This window comes from Berghia stephanieae, chromosome 9 (assembly GCF_034508935.2).
Source record: "Berghia stephanieae isolate SIO BIC M18660-M18661 chromosome 9, UCSD_Bste_1.3, whole genome shotgun sequence".
In the NCBI taxonomy this organism is placed as follows: domain Eukaryota; kingdom Metazoa; phylum Mollusca; class Gastropoda; order Nudibranchia; family Aeolidiidae; genus Berghia; species Berghia stephanieae.
In genome coordinates, this window is record NC_088368.1 from 8,364,196 (window position 1) to 8,382,100 (window position 17,905).

General features: G+C 33.8%; 1 protein-coding gene across 3 annotated transcripts in view; it reads right to left on the reverse strand.

The window, feature by feature from the left end:
* Positions 1–17,905, reverse strand: part of LOC144979610 (receptor-type tyrosine-protein phosphatase T-like) — a 40,195-nt gene that overhangs the window by 18,420 nt on the left and 3,870 nt on the right. For all 3 annotated transcript variants that reach the window (XM_078926389.1, XM_078926391.1, XM_078926390.1), the window contains exons 2-8: positions 12,507–12,784; positions 11,724–11,804; positions 9,166–9,270; positions 8,116–8,256; positions 7,078–7,215; positions 5,700–5,817; positions 4,227–4,444 (exon numbers count right to left, since the gene is read on the reverse strand). In XM_078926389.1, the coding sequence (XP_078782515.1) occupies positions 4,227–4,444; positions 5,700–5,817; positions 7,078–7,215; positions 8,116–8,256; positions 9,166–9,270; positions 11,724–11,804; positions 12,507–12,609 (904 nt within the window). In that variant the 5' untranslated portion in view covers positions 12,610–12,784. The remainder of the gene's footprint in view (positions 1–4,226; positions 4,445–5,699; positions 5,818–7,077; positions 7,216–8,115; positions 8,257–9,165; positions 9,271–11,723; positions 11,805–12,506; positions 12,785–17,905) is intronic.

A 17,905-nucleotide genomic window follows, 5' to 3' on the forward strand; every position in this document is an offset into this window, starting at 1 on the left:
TCAATCAAACAACAAGAAGATTTTTTTTAAAGCATGCAATCAAAATCATGTTTTTTATCTATTCAGCGACAGGACATGAGAAAGAGAGAGAGAGAGAGAGTAAAAAAAAAAGAATTAAATTTATTTCTACAAAGTTGGAAATCACTACTACTTTACCTAGGGTATCTACAAATCTTCTGTTAAAAATACAATCGGGAATAGCAGCTACAAAGTAAATGGTCTGAAAGAACGTTATGAAACAAAAACAAAAGGTAATTAAACTACTGACTGATTATCTTTGTGACTATTCAAATAAGGAATCAAAAAGATTTGTTTCGTTATCGAATATCATCAGAAAATTATATAATATATTTTAACATTATAGGGTATTCGAAGGTCAATAGATCTACTCAACCCTTATTTATGATATGATATGATCTGATAAAACTGTCAAACTTCCAATTAACTCTATATGAAAGCTTATTCCAGTGTTGCTTGGTGGATTGCACAATGGCATATCTACTTTGATATTCAAGTGAGTCGGCTAGGTCTCCAAAGCTTACATATACCCAACTCTCCCCAGGGAGAATATGACCGTAAAGTCTCCAAAACATGTGATATATATATCAATTACCATCTTTTAAAGTTTGTACAACTGAATGCCAACAGTTTCTATTGTGGTCGTAAAATTTAGGTCTAATAACTTTTTTTTTCTTCTTTTTTCTTTCCTTTTTTTTTCAAGTGAAAATTAATTAATCGTCATCAACCGTATTCTAATAACCCGTGCTTTAAATTAGAAAGTAAATTAAAAGTAAATTGTTTTTGATTTTACAGAAAAAAAAGGAAAAACATGTAAATCTATTTTAAAATATCAGAGGGGAAAATTCAGTTTTAAGATAAAATCAGACGAACACAAATGAGTACTTTATAAAATAAACCCTAGAATTATTTCGATTCATGTATTACAAACCATTGGCACAAAAGCAATGCAACTGGTTAATGGCGATGGAAACAAAAGCAGACAAAAAGAAAAAGAAAACCATATTAGGCAAATCATTTGTTAATGAAATGAAAACAAATTTAGGAGCAATGTTAACAGACGTCTGTTTTTAAATGTATAATTTTCTTCCTCATATATTTTTTAAGGTTAAAAAATTGCCTTGAAATTGTTTGTTTCTTGTTTAATAGTTATAAAGCAAAAATGCATTTAGCATACATCATAAAAAGAGACTTCTGTACTTTAGTCAGTGAAAACTGGTAAGATTTATTATTTTTGTATAATTTTAAAACCTCCTTTTTCTTTTGTTATAGGCACCCCTATCTCCCCCCCCCCCCCCCGCCGCCATTTCATTGAATAAGTAAAGCTCCCTACTCTTTACAATATGATAACATCTGTAATTGAAAACAGACGAGTCTCCTTGGCTATGTGTTATTTTTCTATGCTATAAAGAGGGGCAGGGGAACTGTTATAGATACACGGATACTATCTACATTACGTAACTCATGACTTACACATTTGAAGTGTGTTGTGGCCATCATTCTGGGGCACTTGTAGTAGGTGTAGGGTTAGTCAACAACACAAATCAGCACCCAAATACAAACACACCGAAAAAATGACGCAAAATCCAAAACAAAACAAAAAAAAATGAATGAAAAATCCGGAACAAAAATATGTGGAAATATGAGTGGTTTACAACATCATACAATGAGGAACCTTTTGGGCACTGGCATTATGTTACCATATTATATACAACAGATGTGAATATATGTAATGCAAAACCAATCGTTGTTAAACGTCAAACATGATTACAACATAACACAAACAGTTAACCTTTCATTATTCCAATAAATTTAATCTCAAAGCAAATGTTCTTTACATTCAAGTACAGATTTAATACGTAATCATAAGAGCCTTCCTTAACAATGCTGATTTGTAAGTACAGTTTGAATGATAAACAGATTGATAAACAGAGATAAAGACAGCTGAACAGGTATGGAGGTAAATAGGTAGGTTGGTAGACAATAAAGATAAACAGAGATGACAAGTAAAGCATTTTCTATAAATTTAAATTATATTGATTAGTTACCCCATGGTTTTCTTCTTCAAATAACCCGATTGAAGTAATATAAAATTTCAAATTAACAAATCAAATTGAACAGTATAGCTCGTTTTACTGTTATGAATCATAAGTCAAAATTTTCTTAAACGTCATAGACAATATTATCAAGAGTGCTACCGATGTATCTCTATGAAGGATCCAGTGTAATATGAAATTTTGATCTTTTAAGCTTTGTGTTTGCCTTTCAATTATCCCAAATTGAATCAAATTTGAATAAAAATGAAATCTAGTTCGAATCCATTGTCCAAATTAGTATAAAAGATAATGGTCTCCCTTTTAAAATTTCACAACAATCTAAATTATGACAAACACTGCATGAAAAAGTGAAATTCCTCTAACAAACTCGTGTCATAACACTAATGATTGGTGATAATTGAGAGATGGTTGGTGAGATGGACTTGACATAATATTTATATCATTTAAAAACAGTAATAAAAGTGCGAGTGGAAAAAATAAGGAGGAGGTGATTGAGAAATGGGGCAAAATGCGTCATAAGGACAATCAGTGAATGTGTTTTTTTTGGGGAAAAAGAGAAAGCAAGAAAAGAAATTATTTCGTCAGTATATATTTTATTACAGTTTTTGTTGATATTATTGCTCCATACACAATCAATCTAAATCATTTCCATATGCCGACTGTCAACCCTTACTTTTTCATTATAATTGTTCATTAAAAAAAAGCGATTTGTAAGTTACATTTGTCGAGTTTGTTTTTTTATTAAAGCAGTTGTTGATATATCATGTTTAACTCGTCATTACAATCTGGCATTATGCTGGGGTGAACATTTTCTAAAAATTGAATTTAAGCCTAAAATGATAAAACTTGAGATCAACGTGTAATGCTTTATCCTTTTTAATATGAATGCTATTTTAAAAATTCCTCAATTTCAAAAATCGAATCATTTTTTAACTTGAAGTTTAGTGTCCAACATCCAGTTTATCCCAAAATAATACCAAATTGAAGTGCCACACAGAACATCAAAATCAATTGATCAGCGATTTGTTACTTCACAATGACGTAGAAATTGGAAAAATATGAAAAAGTATGTAAGGAACAGTGCCAATTTAAAGCATACAGACAAATACAAGAAAGTAATCATTAACCACCCCCACCGAAAAAAAAACAAACAAAAAAACAAAAAAACAAAACGAAACAAAAACAGCGCCCCCCCCCCCCCCCCCCCAAATAAAACCAATCAAAAAATCAAAATAAAAAAAACAAAACAAAACAAAAACAAAAAAAATAATTAAAAAAAGAAACCAAAAAAAGACCCAAAGTAAAACTGAGAGAACCCCCCCCCAAAAATTAAAAAAAAAAAATAAATAAAAAATAAAAAACCAATCTCCCTAGCTTTTCTGTAGTGGAAGACTATTTTGGCTGATTACTTTCCTTGATTTCACATTTTTCTTCACAACAACAACAGGAAATGCAAGACGGTATCAACAGATGTGTCATGTGTCCTCTGAATTTTTGACAAGGATTTGTTCTTGCAAAACCAGGTCAAAACTGATCTTTTGAACGGCAACATGTAAAAAATCTACCAATTATAAATGTTTCAGTGAGGAAAACATTTTAATAAAAACTCAGAGGAATTAAAACCATAAGTTTACCCCCTTGCTGTACTAATACCTCACAGTTAGTTTAGTCAGGATATACATATGAGGAGTCCATTTGCAAAACTGCGAAGTCAAGTTGATATTTTATTTTTTAAAATTATTTTCCTCAATTACTTAAATGTTTTAATGAGTCTCACCAATTAAAATGCATTTTATTGTATGATGTCGCAGGTTTCAAAATTTGAGTTATCCGTAGTAAGTGCTTAAGTACCCGATTAAGAGGTTAACGATTAAGGGGTATAACTCATTTTTTATCAAAATTTGACCTAGTAGATTTTGCAAGAGGACTCCTGATAAAAGGTGCAAGCGGTTGGAATGACATAGTTATCTAAAATATTAGCATATTGAAAAAAGATGTGATTTAATCCAGTAATGAACTTGAGATTGAACCAAAAAAAAAAAAACCCCAAAAAACAGACACTTGTGGGAGGCGGGGGTGGGTGGATGGGTATTAAAACGTTATTGGTTATATCATATTTGTATGTTAATCCATATTATATACCATACTCACTTGTGCATGGATTGTAGACAAGTTCTGAGGGGTTGCCGGGTGACACGAGAGTTGATATTTTTCCATCCTTTACCTTGGCGACGTCAACACGAAACTTGTAGAACCCGTCTGGTTCAAGGTTGCTATTGACAGCATAGGTGTACTTCGTTTTATTTGGATCTGTGGGTATTTTGACCACCTGCTCCCAGCTATCTGTGCCGTTGAGCTGTTTGTAAATTCTTTGAGATGGGTTGGGGGGGGGGGGGGGGGGGGGGCGCGGTTTTGTGCTTGATTTAAATAGTGCGGATATAGTTTGATGATGGTGGTGGTGGTAGATTTATTGACTAGAACTATTTATATTTTAACTGTTTCCCTCCCAGGCAAGGATTCCAGTTAGGGTCAGGACAAAACCAAGTACAGTCCACTCCGGATAATAGCAACACCTTGAGATCAGCGAAAATGTTGCGATTAACTGAAGTTGCGATTAACCGAAGTTGACTTTCCTGTCCACTATTGCAACATTTTACCCATCTATGGTAAACTCAAACCAGTTGTTGTAAATATTGTTCTTAGTCCACCACAGACTGAGCAATTTGATTGAAATAAAAACCATATGGCAGCCCTGTATAGGTTTGTCAACCAAAAGCAGCTATGATGCAAGCCGACATTTTATTTAAATTGGATTAACTGCTCACTCTTGATTTTTCAACCTGTCACGATTTCATCCATGATGAAATTTAATCATGATATTTTGTTTGAGTAAATTCTTGAATTTACCACTTTTTGAGGGCAAAAATTTGTTGTGATTAACTAAAGTTTGTTGCAATTAACCAGTGACTTTTATATAGAATTAATTCCGTTACTTGGGAAATGTTGCGATTAACTGAAAGTTGCGATTAACCGAGTTGCGATTATCCGGAGTGGATTGTAATTTAATTCCAAGACAAAAACAGAAAGTAAGCTGGAAAAGATATAAAGGGGATAGAAGACACAACTAGTAAGTGCCTCCCTGCCAACTACTGAAGGGCATAAGATTCCACTCAGTGATGATGATGTTGATGATGATGGTGATGATAGTGATGATGATTATAAAAACAATGAGAATGAAGATGATGATAATAATAATAACCATGATAATGATAAGGATAATAATAATAATAATAATAATAATAATAATAATAATAATAATAATAATAATAATAATAATAATAATAATAATAATAATAAGATGGTCAAGTTATTCAATTCCAAGAAAAAGAAGCAGGTTGGAAAACAGATAGGGGGGAATAGAAGAGACAGTAGTAAGTACCTCCCTGCCCACCGTGAGAGGACAGAAGACCTCACCCAGTGATAATGAGGCTGGTGTTGTTGTTGTTGTTGTTGTTGTTGTTTGATGATGATGATGATGATGATGATGATGATGATGATGATGATGATGATGATGAAGATGCTGCTGCTGCTGCTGATGATGATGATGATTATCACAGTGCTTACATATATTGTCCAATAGGTCCAGTTCCGATATCATCATCATCGAAGGATGGCCATGATAAAGTCACCACACCACAGTCAGCTTTTACAATGTTTGGTCCTTCTGCAAGCTTTGGCAATTCTGACAATGTATAAACGTGTGATTCAATCTAGGCACAAAGTGGTCCTTCAGAGCAATAAGACCCATGGAGCTGGAGTTTATGCCAGTTTCTATAAAGTTAATCGGACAGTAGAAATTGTTTGCTACCCTTTGGATTGGATACTAGCCTATCACAAAGTACTTTCTGCCCAATCAAACAGACCCAGCTACTCAATCATAGCTGGGTGGACAGGAGGGTTAGAAAAAATCTCGTCTTCACCCGGGTCCCTTTGAGTGTGAATCGAGTGCTTACCAACTGAGCTCTAACAAAGAGAAAATAAAACTCAGAGTAATGCAGCTGTCAGTGAAGTCTGTATAAATTAAAAAAGAAAATTAATTGAGCTTTTATTGAGCGCAATTTCCGCTTAACGTGCTCAAAATACTGCACAGGAGGTCCCTAGTCAATAGCTACACTTAACATGTAGGACAAGATATGTCATCTGTCAATCAATATTACAATTTTTTTTTCCGATGGAGATAATGCTGTTAACGGCCAGGTACTCATTTTACATCAGAGTACAGTGAGAGAATGTGAGTATAGAGCCTTTTCCAAGGAAAGTTAAGGTACGGTGTTAACCGTTAATACGAATAATAATGCGTTTAATACTAAATTCAATCTCTTCTTTTTTTTTTACTTGAAAATTTTTTAGAGGTTTGGGGTGGGATCAAATCCCCAATCCAGTTTAAATATAGCGAAGAGAAAAACAAACCCGATGAAAACCCACCTCCAAGAAAAAAACATCCAGTCAACAGCCTCAACCAAAATCGAGTTCAGTCCTCACTGGATTCTAGTTTGCCGAATTCCAGCATGATCTGAAATATGATACTTTGGAGTTGGGTGACCAATTAATGTTATCCACATAATAAGTCGTTACCTCCCATGCGCATCGGATTTTGGCACATCCGGATTCTATCACGCTTTTTGGTTTCTCCCGAAAGAGTACTAGAATCCAGCGAGTACTGTACACAGTTAGATAAAGAATTAAATACACGGAGTTTATACCGACTATTAAAGTTTATAGGAAATTTAAAATTGATCCTCCTCCTCCTACAACAACAATAACAACAACAACAACAACAACAACAATAATAATAATAACAACAATAATAATTATTATTATGAAAATGACGACGACGACAGCAAGAAGAAGAAGAAGAAGAAGAAGAAGAAGAAGAAGAAGAAGAAGAAGAAGAAGAAGAAGAAGAAGAAGAAATAATATCAGATAAGTAAATCAAACTAACTGTCGGCACAAGCAGGCCCTGTCCAGTCTGGGTGGCATCGTCCACTGCTGCAGTCGCCATTGACAGCATTGCATGTGTCTCCCTCAGGACAGTGACACTCGCCATTACACTCCAAGCCAAACTTGCCCTGGGTACATACTGTGAACATAAGGTAGATAGGTCAAGGTTTGGTTTGGATAATTATCTTCTGTATGATGATGATGATAATGATAATGATGATAAAACAAAACAATAACAAAACCCACAATGAATTCAATTTCTATCATTTCTACCACCCCGACATAACACCGATTTGAGGCAGTTGTGTACAGACATATCCTTTATAGTCTTTATCTCTGTACCATTGAACTACGATTGAAAACATAATATGGAGAAAGATCATTTCATAATTCAGGGCCTAAAGTTTGGAAAAAAAATTTTCCGAAATGTTTCACTTGATATTATGTGTTTCATTAGATTATTGTTACAAATGTTTGACTTATAATCTAAATTATACATCATCATCATCAATCATCATCATACACATCATCAACATATCATCATCATCATCAAACATCATACAAACATCATACATCATCATCATCAATCACCATCAATTTAAAATATATTATATAATTGTTGATTATTATATTATTAATTATATATTATTATATATATGATAATATTAAAAAAAATATATTATTATCATTAAATATAAATAATTATTATAAATATTAAATATTAAAAATATAAATAATGAAAATATTCAATTAATATCATTATAATAATTAAAATATAATATTATTAATTATTATAATTAATTAAATTATTAATTATTGAATTATATATTATAAGTAATATTATTGTTATTAAATTTATTAATAATATTATTATAATATATATTATTATTAATTATTATTATATTATTATTAATTATTATTATTATTATTATTATTGAGTTATATAATTAATATATTAATGTAATATTATTATTGTTATTATTTTTATCATCATCATCATAGTTTTCTGTGGGGTTTTGTGTCTAACAGTCCTACTTACATTGGTCACAGTGAGGTGAATTCTGATATCCCCTCTCACACACAAAGTCTGTACATGTGCCGTTAATCTTGTCACAATTCCCTGGGTTCTGGCATCGACACTCACCTGCACAATCCTTACCAAAACGTCCGTTTTCACAGGCTGTGATTTGATGAAACAAGTGGTTAAAAATAATTAGGCCGGTAATTGATAACATGAGAATGATACTTTTAAACAAACAACGACAAATAAAAATAAAATAAACAAATCAAGGAAAAAGAAAAACAAACAAAATAAATCAAAGGAAAAAGTACAAAAAGCAAGACAAAACAGAGCAAAACAACTGAAAGTTGAAAATAACAACAAAAAAAACGACATACAAAAAAACAAAAAAAACAAAAACAAAAACCCAATGAAAAAAAAATCCCCCAACAAAATAAAAACCCCCAACAAAAAAACAAAAAAAAAAAAAAAAAACAGCTTGAGCTTTTCTTTAGCGCAATATCCCCTAAATGTTATCAAAACGCTTTATAAGGGGCCCAAAGCCAACAGCAATCTGTAGGGCAGTATTACAAATTTTCTCAAAAGAGACAACGCTGTTTCAAGCTAGGCACTCATTTTACGCCTGCGTTAGGTAAGAGAATTTGGGTTAAAAAAGCTTTTTTTTCAAAAACTCAACTTTACGCTGCCCAGAGCAGGACTCGAACCAGAGACCCAACGGTCCGAATGCGAGTGTTAAGCATAATAATAAATAAATAAAACAAAACAAAACTGAACAATTTAGACAAATTAGAGGAAGCTTTAAATTAGATAGATACATAAATGAATAAATATACAAATTTATAAATCAAAAGGAATTACAGAAAAGAAAATTGATTAACTAATCAATCGGTAAATGATACAGATAGGTGATAGGCAATAAAACTTTTTTTTATAAATAGAAAAAAACTATGATGATGATGATGATGATGATGATGATGATGATGATGATGATGATGATGATGATGATGATGTCAATTCAAAAGTTTATTTCACTATGAGTATGTGTGAGATCGACAAAAGAGACCTTACCCAGACAAGGATCAGAAACACCAGAGCCTTTGACAAACCCAATTGTACAGGTCAAACAGTTGCCGTTCGTAGGGCCGTCACATCCTATACATGAAGCGTGACATGCTGAGAGAACAAACAAACAATATTAATCAGCTAACTCGGGAAAAACTCCTGTTTAAGAATTTGGCCAGAAAACTCGTCCTTGAAATATCCATTGATCTAAATGACCATCATCTTGGCAAAAATTCTAAAACCTGGGACTTCGGGTACATTGTATCATGTCGTATAATTGATAAAATAATGAAGAATGTGATTGTTTCTAATGCTGAACCCTGGTCTGAAAAATTAATAATTTATAGATCTAGGGAATAAGTGCGAGACACAGGACAATAATTTAGTGTAAATTTGGAAATCTTCCAAAACTGTATTTCCGAATCAAACATTTCCATTTTTACGTATTAAATACTTTGAATCCTGAATTTTTAAAAGTTAAGAAATTTAAAACAGATACTTGGATAGTTTGATCAATATAATTGATTTTAAAACGGAGCTTAAAATGGGAGAATTGGGAACGATTGGGGAGACATGACACAGTCACATTAAAATATAACAAATGATGCTTAAAAGTCTGAAGGTGGACGAACGCAATGCTCATATTGGTTTTCTTTTTTTTTTTTTTAAGTTTCAAAAATATATTGTTAGCTCAAGATCTTTGAAAGGAAAAATAGGTTGATTATCAAAACCTAGTGAAAGTTGAACTTTCAAAGTTCTTTTTAGACAACTGAATGTTATCAGTGCGGCATTTGATGCCTTCTACACTTGAAGTTATGAAAGATAAATCAAAGACCCATGATAAGAAAATTAGCTTTCTAGTTTAAAAAAACAAAACAAAACAAAAACAAAAAACAAACAAACAAACGTGTTTTATTATATTTATATGCTGTATTTTTTCAGAATCTTTCCTTGAAAATCATTTTCACCCTTCATATTGTTTTCCTCGATTAGCCTGTTGACATGTTAAACTATTACGTCTTCATCTTTCATATCCCCGCGTGTAAAAGGCATCAATAGCGGCACCGAAGATATTCGGTTATCTAAACTTTGAAAAGTTTAACTGACAGTAGAATTAGAATTATATTCTCGATGTTATTGGTTCTGATCACCTAATATCTTTTTTCCTTTCAAAATTTATAAATAAACTTTAAAATAATAAAATATCCTTTCTTCAGCCCATTAGGGAAATTAGTCTCTATGGTCTATTCCAAGGGAAGACTGGAATAACCCAGGCGTCAGTCGCAGTGCAGGACCGCAATTTGAGCTTGGTCGAGGTGACTTGCTCAAGGTCACACAGCGCAGCAGCGGGTGATCGAACCCGGTACCTTTCGGGTACGAAGCAAAGACCGTACCGCAGAGCCACGCTGCCCCTAAACTAAAAAAAGAAATATGAGCATTGCCTTTTCTCTTTTTGTTAATGTCTACCTTAGTCATTACTTGTTATATTTCAATGTGACTGTCCCATGCCTCCCCAGACTGTCATTTGTCTCCTCAGGCCGTCTCAAGTTTCCCCGACCTGTCCCAGGTCTCCCATTTTAAACTCCGAATCAAAATCAATTATATCGATTACACTTAAATCTCTTAACTTTAAAAGAAAAAAAAACCCTCATCAGGGTTCAATGTACTTGATGTGTAAATAAGGAACTGTTTGATTTTGAAATAAATTTTTGGAAGATTTCCAAATGTGCAATTGGATCATTGTCCCACATCTCCCACTTCTTCCCCCCCCCCCCCATATATATATATATATATATATATATATATATATATATATATATATATATATATGGGCGTGTGTGTGTGTGTGTGTGTGTGTGTGTGTGTGTGTGTGTGTGTGTGAATAAAATTTACAAAATTACACATTTCACAAAAAGAACAAGCGACAACGCTGAGATATCAACTGGGGGGTCTTTGTAATTGGATCACCAATCAAGTTACTGAATTAGACAGTAAGTACAATACAATTACACCAATTACTATTATTATGAACGTTATGGTTCGTCGATTTTAGTAATAACATATTTTCCCTCCTTATAACCAATGCATTGAGCTGTCATTGTCATTGATTTTCCGTGGCGGGCACAACAAAATGGACGGGAAAAGGACATAGTTAAGACCGAGACTGAAATACAGAGACGGGAAAGCCTTTGGAGTGGCAATAAGATTCTTATAGCAGACGATACGTTTCCATGTCAGGCCATGCCAAGTCGACAAACAACCTCTCGCTCATATTGTTAATCTAAATAAACTTAAATTTGACAGCTTTCTATCTACAGTTGGGTACACTAGATTCTCTCTAACAGACTTATAAACTTTTAAGTTTAGACGTGCTTTTTGTATTTGTACGATCGATTTGGCGGGTAGAAACGGTTTTACTTAGACACATATCATCAATATTAAAATGTTACGTTTACCGACTTGACAATGAAAACACACACACATGGAAGTAGCCTCAAAATTTCTTGTCTCATAATCATTTTCGGTCTCGGGTATAGTTGAGGTTGAAGAAAAAATGTACTTACGTTCACATCTGGCCTCTCCTGACGTCAGTTCTATACAGTACGTCGTGTCAGCGGGACACTTCTTGAGGGAGCACGGAGTCGCTGAGGTTGGGAATGAGTATTAATTAGATGTGGTCAATGATGATGCTGATGCTGCTGCTGCTGCTGCTGCTGATGATGATGATGATGATGATGATGATGATGATGATGATTTGCTATTTTCATTTCTTTATCAATTGTTTATAATATAATATTGCCTCAACGGCCTTAGATTCCGTCACACAACAACGCATCCATTGATTATTATTATTATCTTTTTAATGATAAAATACGTCCTTCTGTTCGTCTGAGCTACAAGACCAGTAGAGCCAGAGTTTCCATGCTGTTGGACGGACAATGACAAAACTACTCTTTGGATAGGACAAAAGTTTATGCAAAGTATTATCAGCCAAATTTAACGGACGCAAAATTTAATAACCAATCCCTGCTTTGTAAATAGAGTAGCTAGAGAGAGAGAGAGAGAGAGAGAGAGAGAGAGAGAGAGAGAGAGAGAGAGAGAGAGAGAGAGAGGTATTTCTTTTAATTCAATGTGTGTCAAGCTAAGCTTTAAATTCAGTATTAAACTTCAAGTTTATCCCGAGAGAATACCGTTTTAGGAAGTATTGGTCACAATCGGCTAAGTCCTTATCTATCAGAAAGACGTTAAAAACTTTTTGGCCGTCAGTGTGAGGTGATGTCAATAGCATTCTATCTATCATAATATTTATTTTAAAAATCATTTTAAAGGAAATTACGATCACTTACCAGCCCGTGTTTCGGTGACAATGAAAACAGTACACACCATCAAAGCGAACACGATATGAAGATATATTGAGAACGGAAACACAATGTTGCGTTTAAAATCCATTTTCTCGTGCTGCTGTGTTGCTGTGTTACTACTGTGTGAGTAAAAAAAAAGCAGGTAGACAGTAGACAGTTCATACAAATAGTGGGAGCTACTCAGCTGATATTCCAGTGTTGAGATGTGAGGCTCGAGCACATCATGCTCTCGTTGTTATTTTTTACATCTGCACACGTGAATTCTGGGAGGAGAGAAGAATAAAACAAAATTCCCAATAATTTGAAAACAGTGAATTCTGACAATGAGCATTATGATCAGATAAATTACAAAAACTCGTATGATATGATTTTTTGTTGTTTTTGCTTTCAGTTCTGGTACTCTTGAATGAAAGTAAACACTGAAAAAATATGTGAAAGAATTTGCACCAAATAATAAAAAAATAAAATAAAACGATAAATAAGTTGGATAGTCCTCTCTCACTTTCAGTCTCTTTGTAGGCTTCTTTCCATCATGAGGTATATCTATCTATCTATCTATCCATTACCTATCCATCTATCTATCAATCAATCAATCAATCAATCTATCTATCTATCTATCTATCAATCTATCTATCTATCTATCTATCTATCTATCTATCTATCTATCTATCTATCTATCTATCTATCTATCTATCTATCTATCTATCTATCTATCATTCTATCTATCTATCTATCTATCTATCTATCTATCTATCTATCTATTTATCTATCTATCTATCAACTTATCTAATCTATCCATCTGTCTTTTAACATCTTTCTTATGCGCATCAGTCTTTCACTATATATATATATATATCTTTCCTTCCCTTCCCTTCCCCTCTCTCTCTCCGTTCTCTCCCCCCCCCCTCTCTCTCTCTCTCTCTCTCTCTCTATATATATATATATATATATATATATATATATATATATATATATATATATATAATATATATAATTTCTTGATAATACACAATCGAACCAAGTAAAGCTAGCTGCCAGGGGTAGCAAAAATTGCTTTAATTCATGACTCTTGACGAATTGAAAGAAAATCGCCCATTTCGTTGTCAATAGCAGGTTCCGAAAGAGATTTTTAAAAATTATAAATAAAAACACTTGTATAACGAAACAGTAATCCTGGACATCTGTTCATTGTGATAAACTGTTGGATTTTTAATAGAACGAAACATTAAAAAAATAATTGCTTCTATGTCATTGTATATGCATCTATGCACATTAATTTTATTCGAGCAGGTCACTCACATCGCCCATTCGAAACTTGTTTTTGTTTATTTGTTTAAGTCATTTTTGATTTTTATATATATTTTATTTGCTTGGTGTGTGTGGGTGTGTGAGTGTGTGTGTGTGTGTGTGTGTGTTTGTTGTTTAAAACAAATCATGTATCGATTTAGATAAGAATATCATAGTTATCTACTCACGCAATCGCGATTAAAAATAAATAAATCTCATAACATGTTGTAGCGATAGTCATTACACGATATCCTATCACACAACAAAATAGATACGATACGCGTACAAGTGAACCCTTTTGGAACGACACGAGAGTCATCCTGTAGGCGATTTACGGCAACGCTTTGTCTTACTTCGTATATAAATAACCAATCAGAATTGTATTTAAATACCCAATCAGAATTTTGAAATTGAATAATTTATTTTGAGGGTCACCTTGTTTTGATAGGTTTTGCAAACATGAAAGTACAACGACAAAAGCACGCGATTGGCAACCCATGGAATGTCTATCCTGGGATGGCTTAATATCGAGGTATACCTATCTGCAGCTCTGATAACCCAAATTATTATGGCTCATTGTTGTAATGGAAAACTCTCAAACCAGCACAAAATAGTGTCCATCACAACAATAACGGCCTTAGTAGCATATGCTTCGCCTGCACTTGTAGTAGGAATGAATACAAATATACTAAGTGTAATTTGAATGCTATCAAGAATAAGGCCACTGAGATGTAATTATTTTTTTTAATTCACCTTTTTTTCTTTGTTGTTTGCTTTAATAATATTCGTTTTGTTTGGTTTGTTATTTGCTTGTTTATTTTATTTTTTTTATCCGGGGAGGACGCGGGTATTGTAATGTAATTTATGATATTGGGGGATTGAAATGAAAGCCTCATGGTGCGATGAAAGACATTCTAATTTCATTTTTCAAACCGTAAAAGTCGTTCAGTCACCGCCTACTATTTAATCAGTTCACTGCCGTGCTCTGGTAAAAATCAAACTAACTGGTGTTTTAAAAATTGGCCAGAAAACAAATCATTTAAATATCGATCGATTTAAATCACCCTCCTCTTGGCAAAAATTCTCAAACCTGGGGCTTCACGAAGTCAACAATTACAATTAGTTCCTGGTTTAGAATCTAGTCTATGAAAGGCACGAGATAAGAAGAAGAAGAAGATGATGATGACGCGAGGAAAAAAAAAAGGGGGGGGGGGTGAAAGAGAGAGAGAGAGAGAGAGAGAGAGAGAGAGAGAGAGAGAGAGAGAGAGAGAGAGAGAGAGAGAGAGAGAGAAGGGATATAATATCAAAGGCTTTAAATGATTGGAATAGGACGTCTTGTGGCTGCGGTATTATTGATTCAGAAAAGTGAGTGGAGCAGGCACTTATGTTGGTAACAACAAGATATGAAGTGAGTAGAAAAGTGCCAGAAGACAATAGAGAATAAAAATTTTTTTCGCGGCGGTGGTGGGGTTTGAACCTGCGACCTTATTGGTACGAACAACTCCGCCTGGCAGGTGAGAGCGTGGCTCTACCGTGTGAGCTATCCACGACACAAAAATATTCGTTTCAAACCCAAAGTCATTTCTAGATCCCTCTCTCACCACTTCTTGAGATCGCCGATTCGTTCACCACCATCGCGAAATAATTTTGACCAGCAGTTAAGCTTAATAGCCAAATTCTCATCACAAACATATAACTAGAAAACGATTGAGACATTGAGTATGCTCCGGTGTATGGGGTGAATTTTTAAATTCAGAAAAGTGAGTGGAGCAGCAAATTATGTTGGTAACAACAAGATATGAAGTGAGTAGAAAAGTGCAGAAGACAATAGAGAATAAAAAATTTTTTCGCGGCGGTGGTGGGGTTTGAACCTGCGACCTTAGAATTGGTACGACAACTCCGCCTGGCAGGTGAGAGCGTGGCTCATACGAGTGAGCTATCCACGAACACAAAAATATTCGTTTCAAACCAAAGTCATTTCTAAGATCCCTCTCTCACCACTTCTTGAGATCGCCGATTCGATTCACACACATCGCGAAAATAATTTTGACCAGCAGTTAAGCTTAATAGCCAATATTCTCATCACAAACATATAACATAGAAACGATTGAGACATTGAGTATGCTCCGGAGTTGTCGTACCAATAAGGTCGCAGGTTCAAACCCCACCACCGCCGCGAAAAAATTTTTTATTCTCTATTGTCTTCTGGCACTTTTCTACTCACTTCTACTCACTTCATATCTTGTCGGTATTATTGATATGACATTAATTGATTGATTTCGCTCCCAGATCAATCGATAATCTATAATGATGAAAAAGGTAATTTAAATCAACGAGCAAAAGAAAAAAAAGTATGTAAAAGGGGTATCGTGTTAATTTTGATGTGGGCATTATAAGTGTCAATATTTTATTAAATGGAGAAAAGAATAATGAATGAGTGTACATAGTGGAGAGTGGATATATATATAAATATATATATAAAGTATAAATATAGTATTATATATATATATTTATAATATTATATATATATATATATATGCTGCCATAAACTGTTGTATTTTTTCCACTTCGACCAGAACACCCCCCCCCCCTCCCGCGCAATACATACCAAAAAAAATATAGACAAAACAAACAAACAACCCCCCCCCCCCCAAAAAAAAAAAAAAAAACAACAACAACAACAACAAAAAAAAAAAAACCCAACAAACAAACAAACCAAAACACAAACTTAAAAATTATCCGGGTCAAATTAAACCTCCGCTTGACAACGAAGTAGCTATTGGCTTTTAAACTTTTATGCAAAGTTGAATCACATTCTAGTCACTTGCTCTTTCATGCTAAACTGTTTTTTAAATTATTTTTTTATTAGCCAAAATGATTTATTAAAAACGTGTTTCATCGGAGTTGAGCATAATGGCAAAAGGTGTTGACCCAAAATAGAAAGGGCCAGAACAATGCGACTTGGGTCTGAGATTAAAACAGTATTGGATGGCTGATTGATATTTATTATTCATTAACCTCTGTCAGGAAGTTGTTTAATTACAGAATGTGCGTCGGGGGTCGATGACACTTAGAACAACAGTGTCCAACAGGCTGTTACAATGATCTGGAGATTTCTTCTGCGATTTCCATATATACCTCTCTCTCTCTCTCCCTCTCTCTCTCTCTCTCTCTCTCTCTCTCTCTCTCTCGCTACACACACACACACACACACACACACGCGCACACACACACACACACAACATAATGTGTTATCGTCAATCGAATTCCACCCTATAATATTGGTGTCAATTGTAAAATGTCTTTCTTTTAATATTCCATTGTAAAAATAATGGAATGGGATTTTCTTATAAACACATTTTCACATCGAAAAACTCGTTTGCGGCTATGAGGTCTAGTGGTATGACACTCGCCTTCGGATCTGCGGGTCCTGGTTCGAGTACTACTCTGATCGGCGCTTAGTTGAGTCTTTGGAAAAGACTCTTTATTCATATTCTCTCGCAGTACTCATGTGTAAAATAAGTACTTGAATTTAACAGCGTTGTTTCCGTCTGAAAAAAGGTAATATAGCCTAGCATGCATCTTGTTTTGTTCTACATTTCAGTGTTACTATTTGTTGAGGGACCCCGTGTAAAGCGTTAGAGTAAGTTTCGTGGACATTGCGCAAAAATAATGCTTAAGTTTTTAAAATTTAAATTATAGTTTTAAATTTCAAAGAACAATGTTTATTAAAAATCCGCCTTAAACGGCAATACCCACTTTAAGATCCATATCGCACACAGCTAAGAATACAAATATGTTGCATTAAATCATGGACATTAAATCATATCCATGCATTAAATTAATCTTATTTACATAAAGATCATATTAGGTGTGTCAAACATAAGGTAGAATTGAAATTGTATTTCACTCCCTTTCTTTAGAGAACCATATAAGTAAGCAGTAGCAAATAACGAAACAACATTACCAATTCACTCATCTTTACGTGTAAATATGCATGATACGAAGGAAAAAATAATATTTCATTTCTCAGTAGAGTAGTTTTGCTCGTGATCTATTCCATCTTAGCTTTGAAACGGACAATTTTTGTAAAAAAA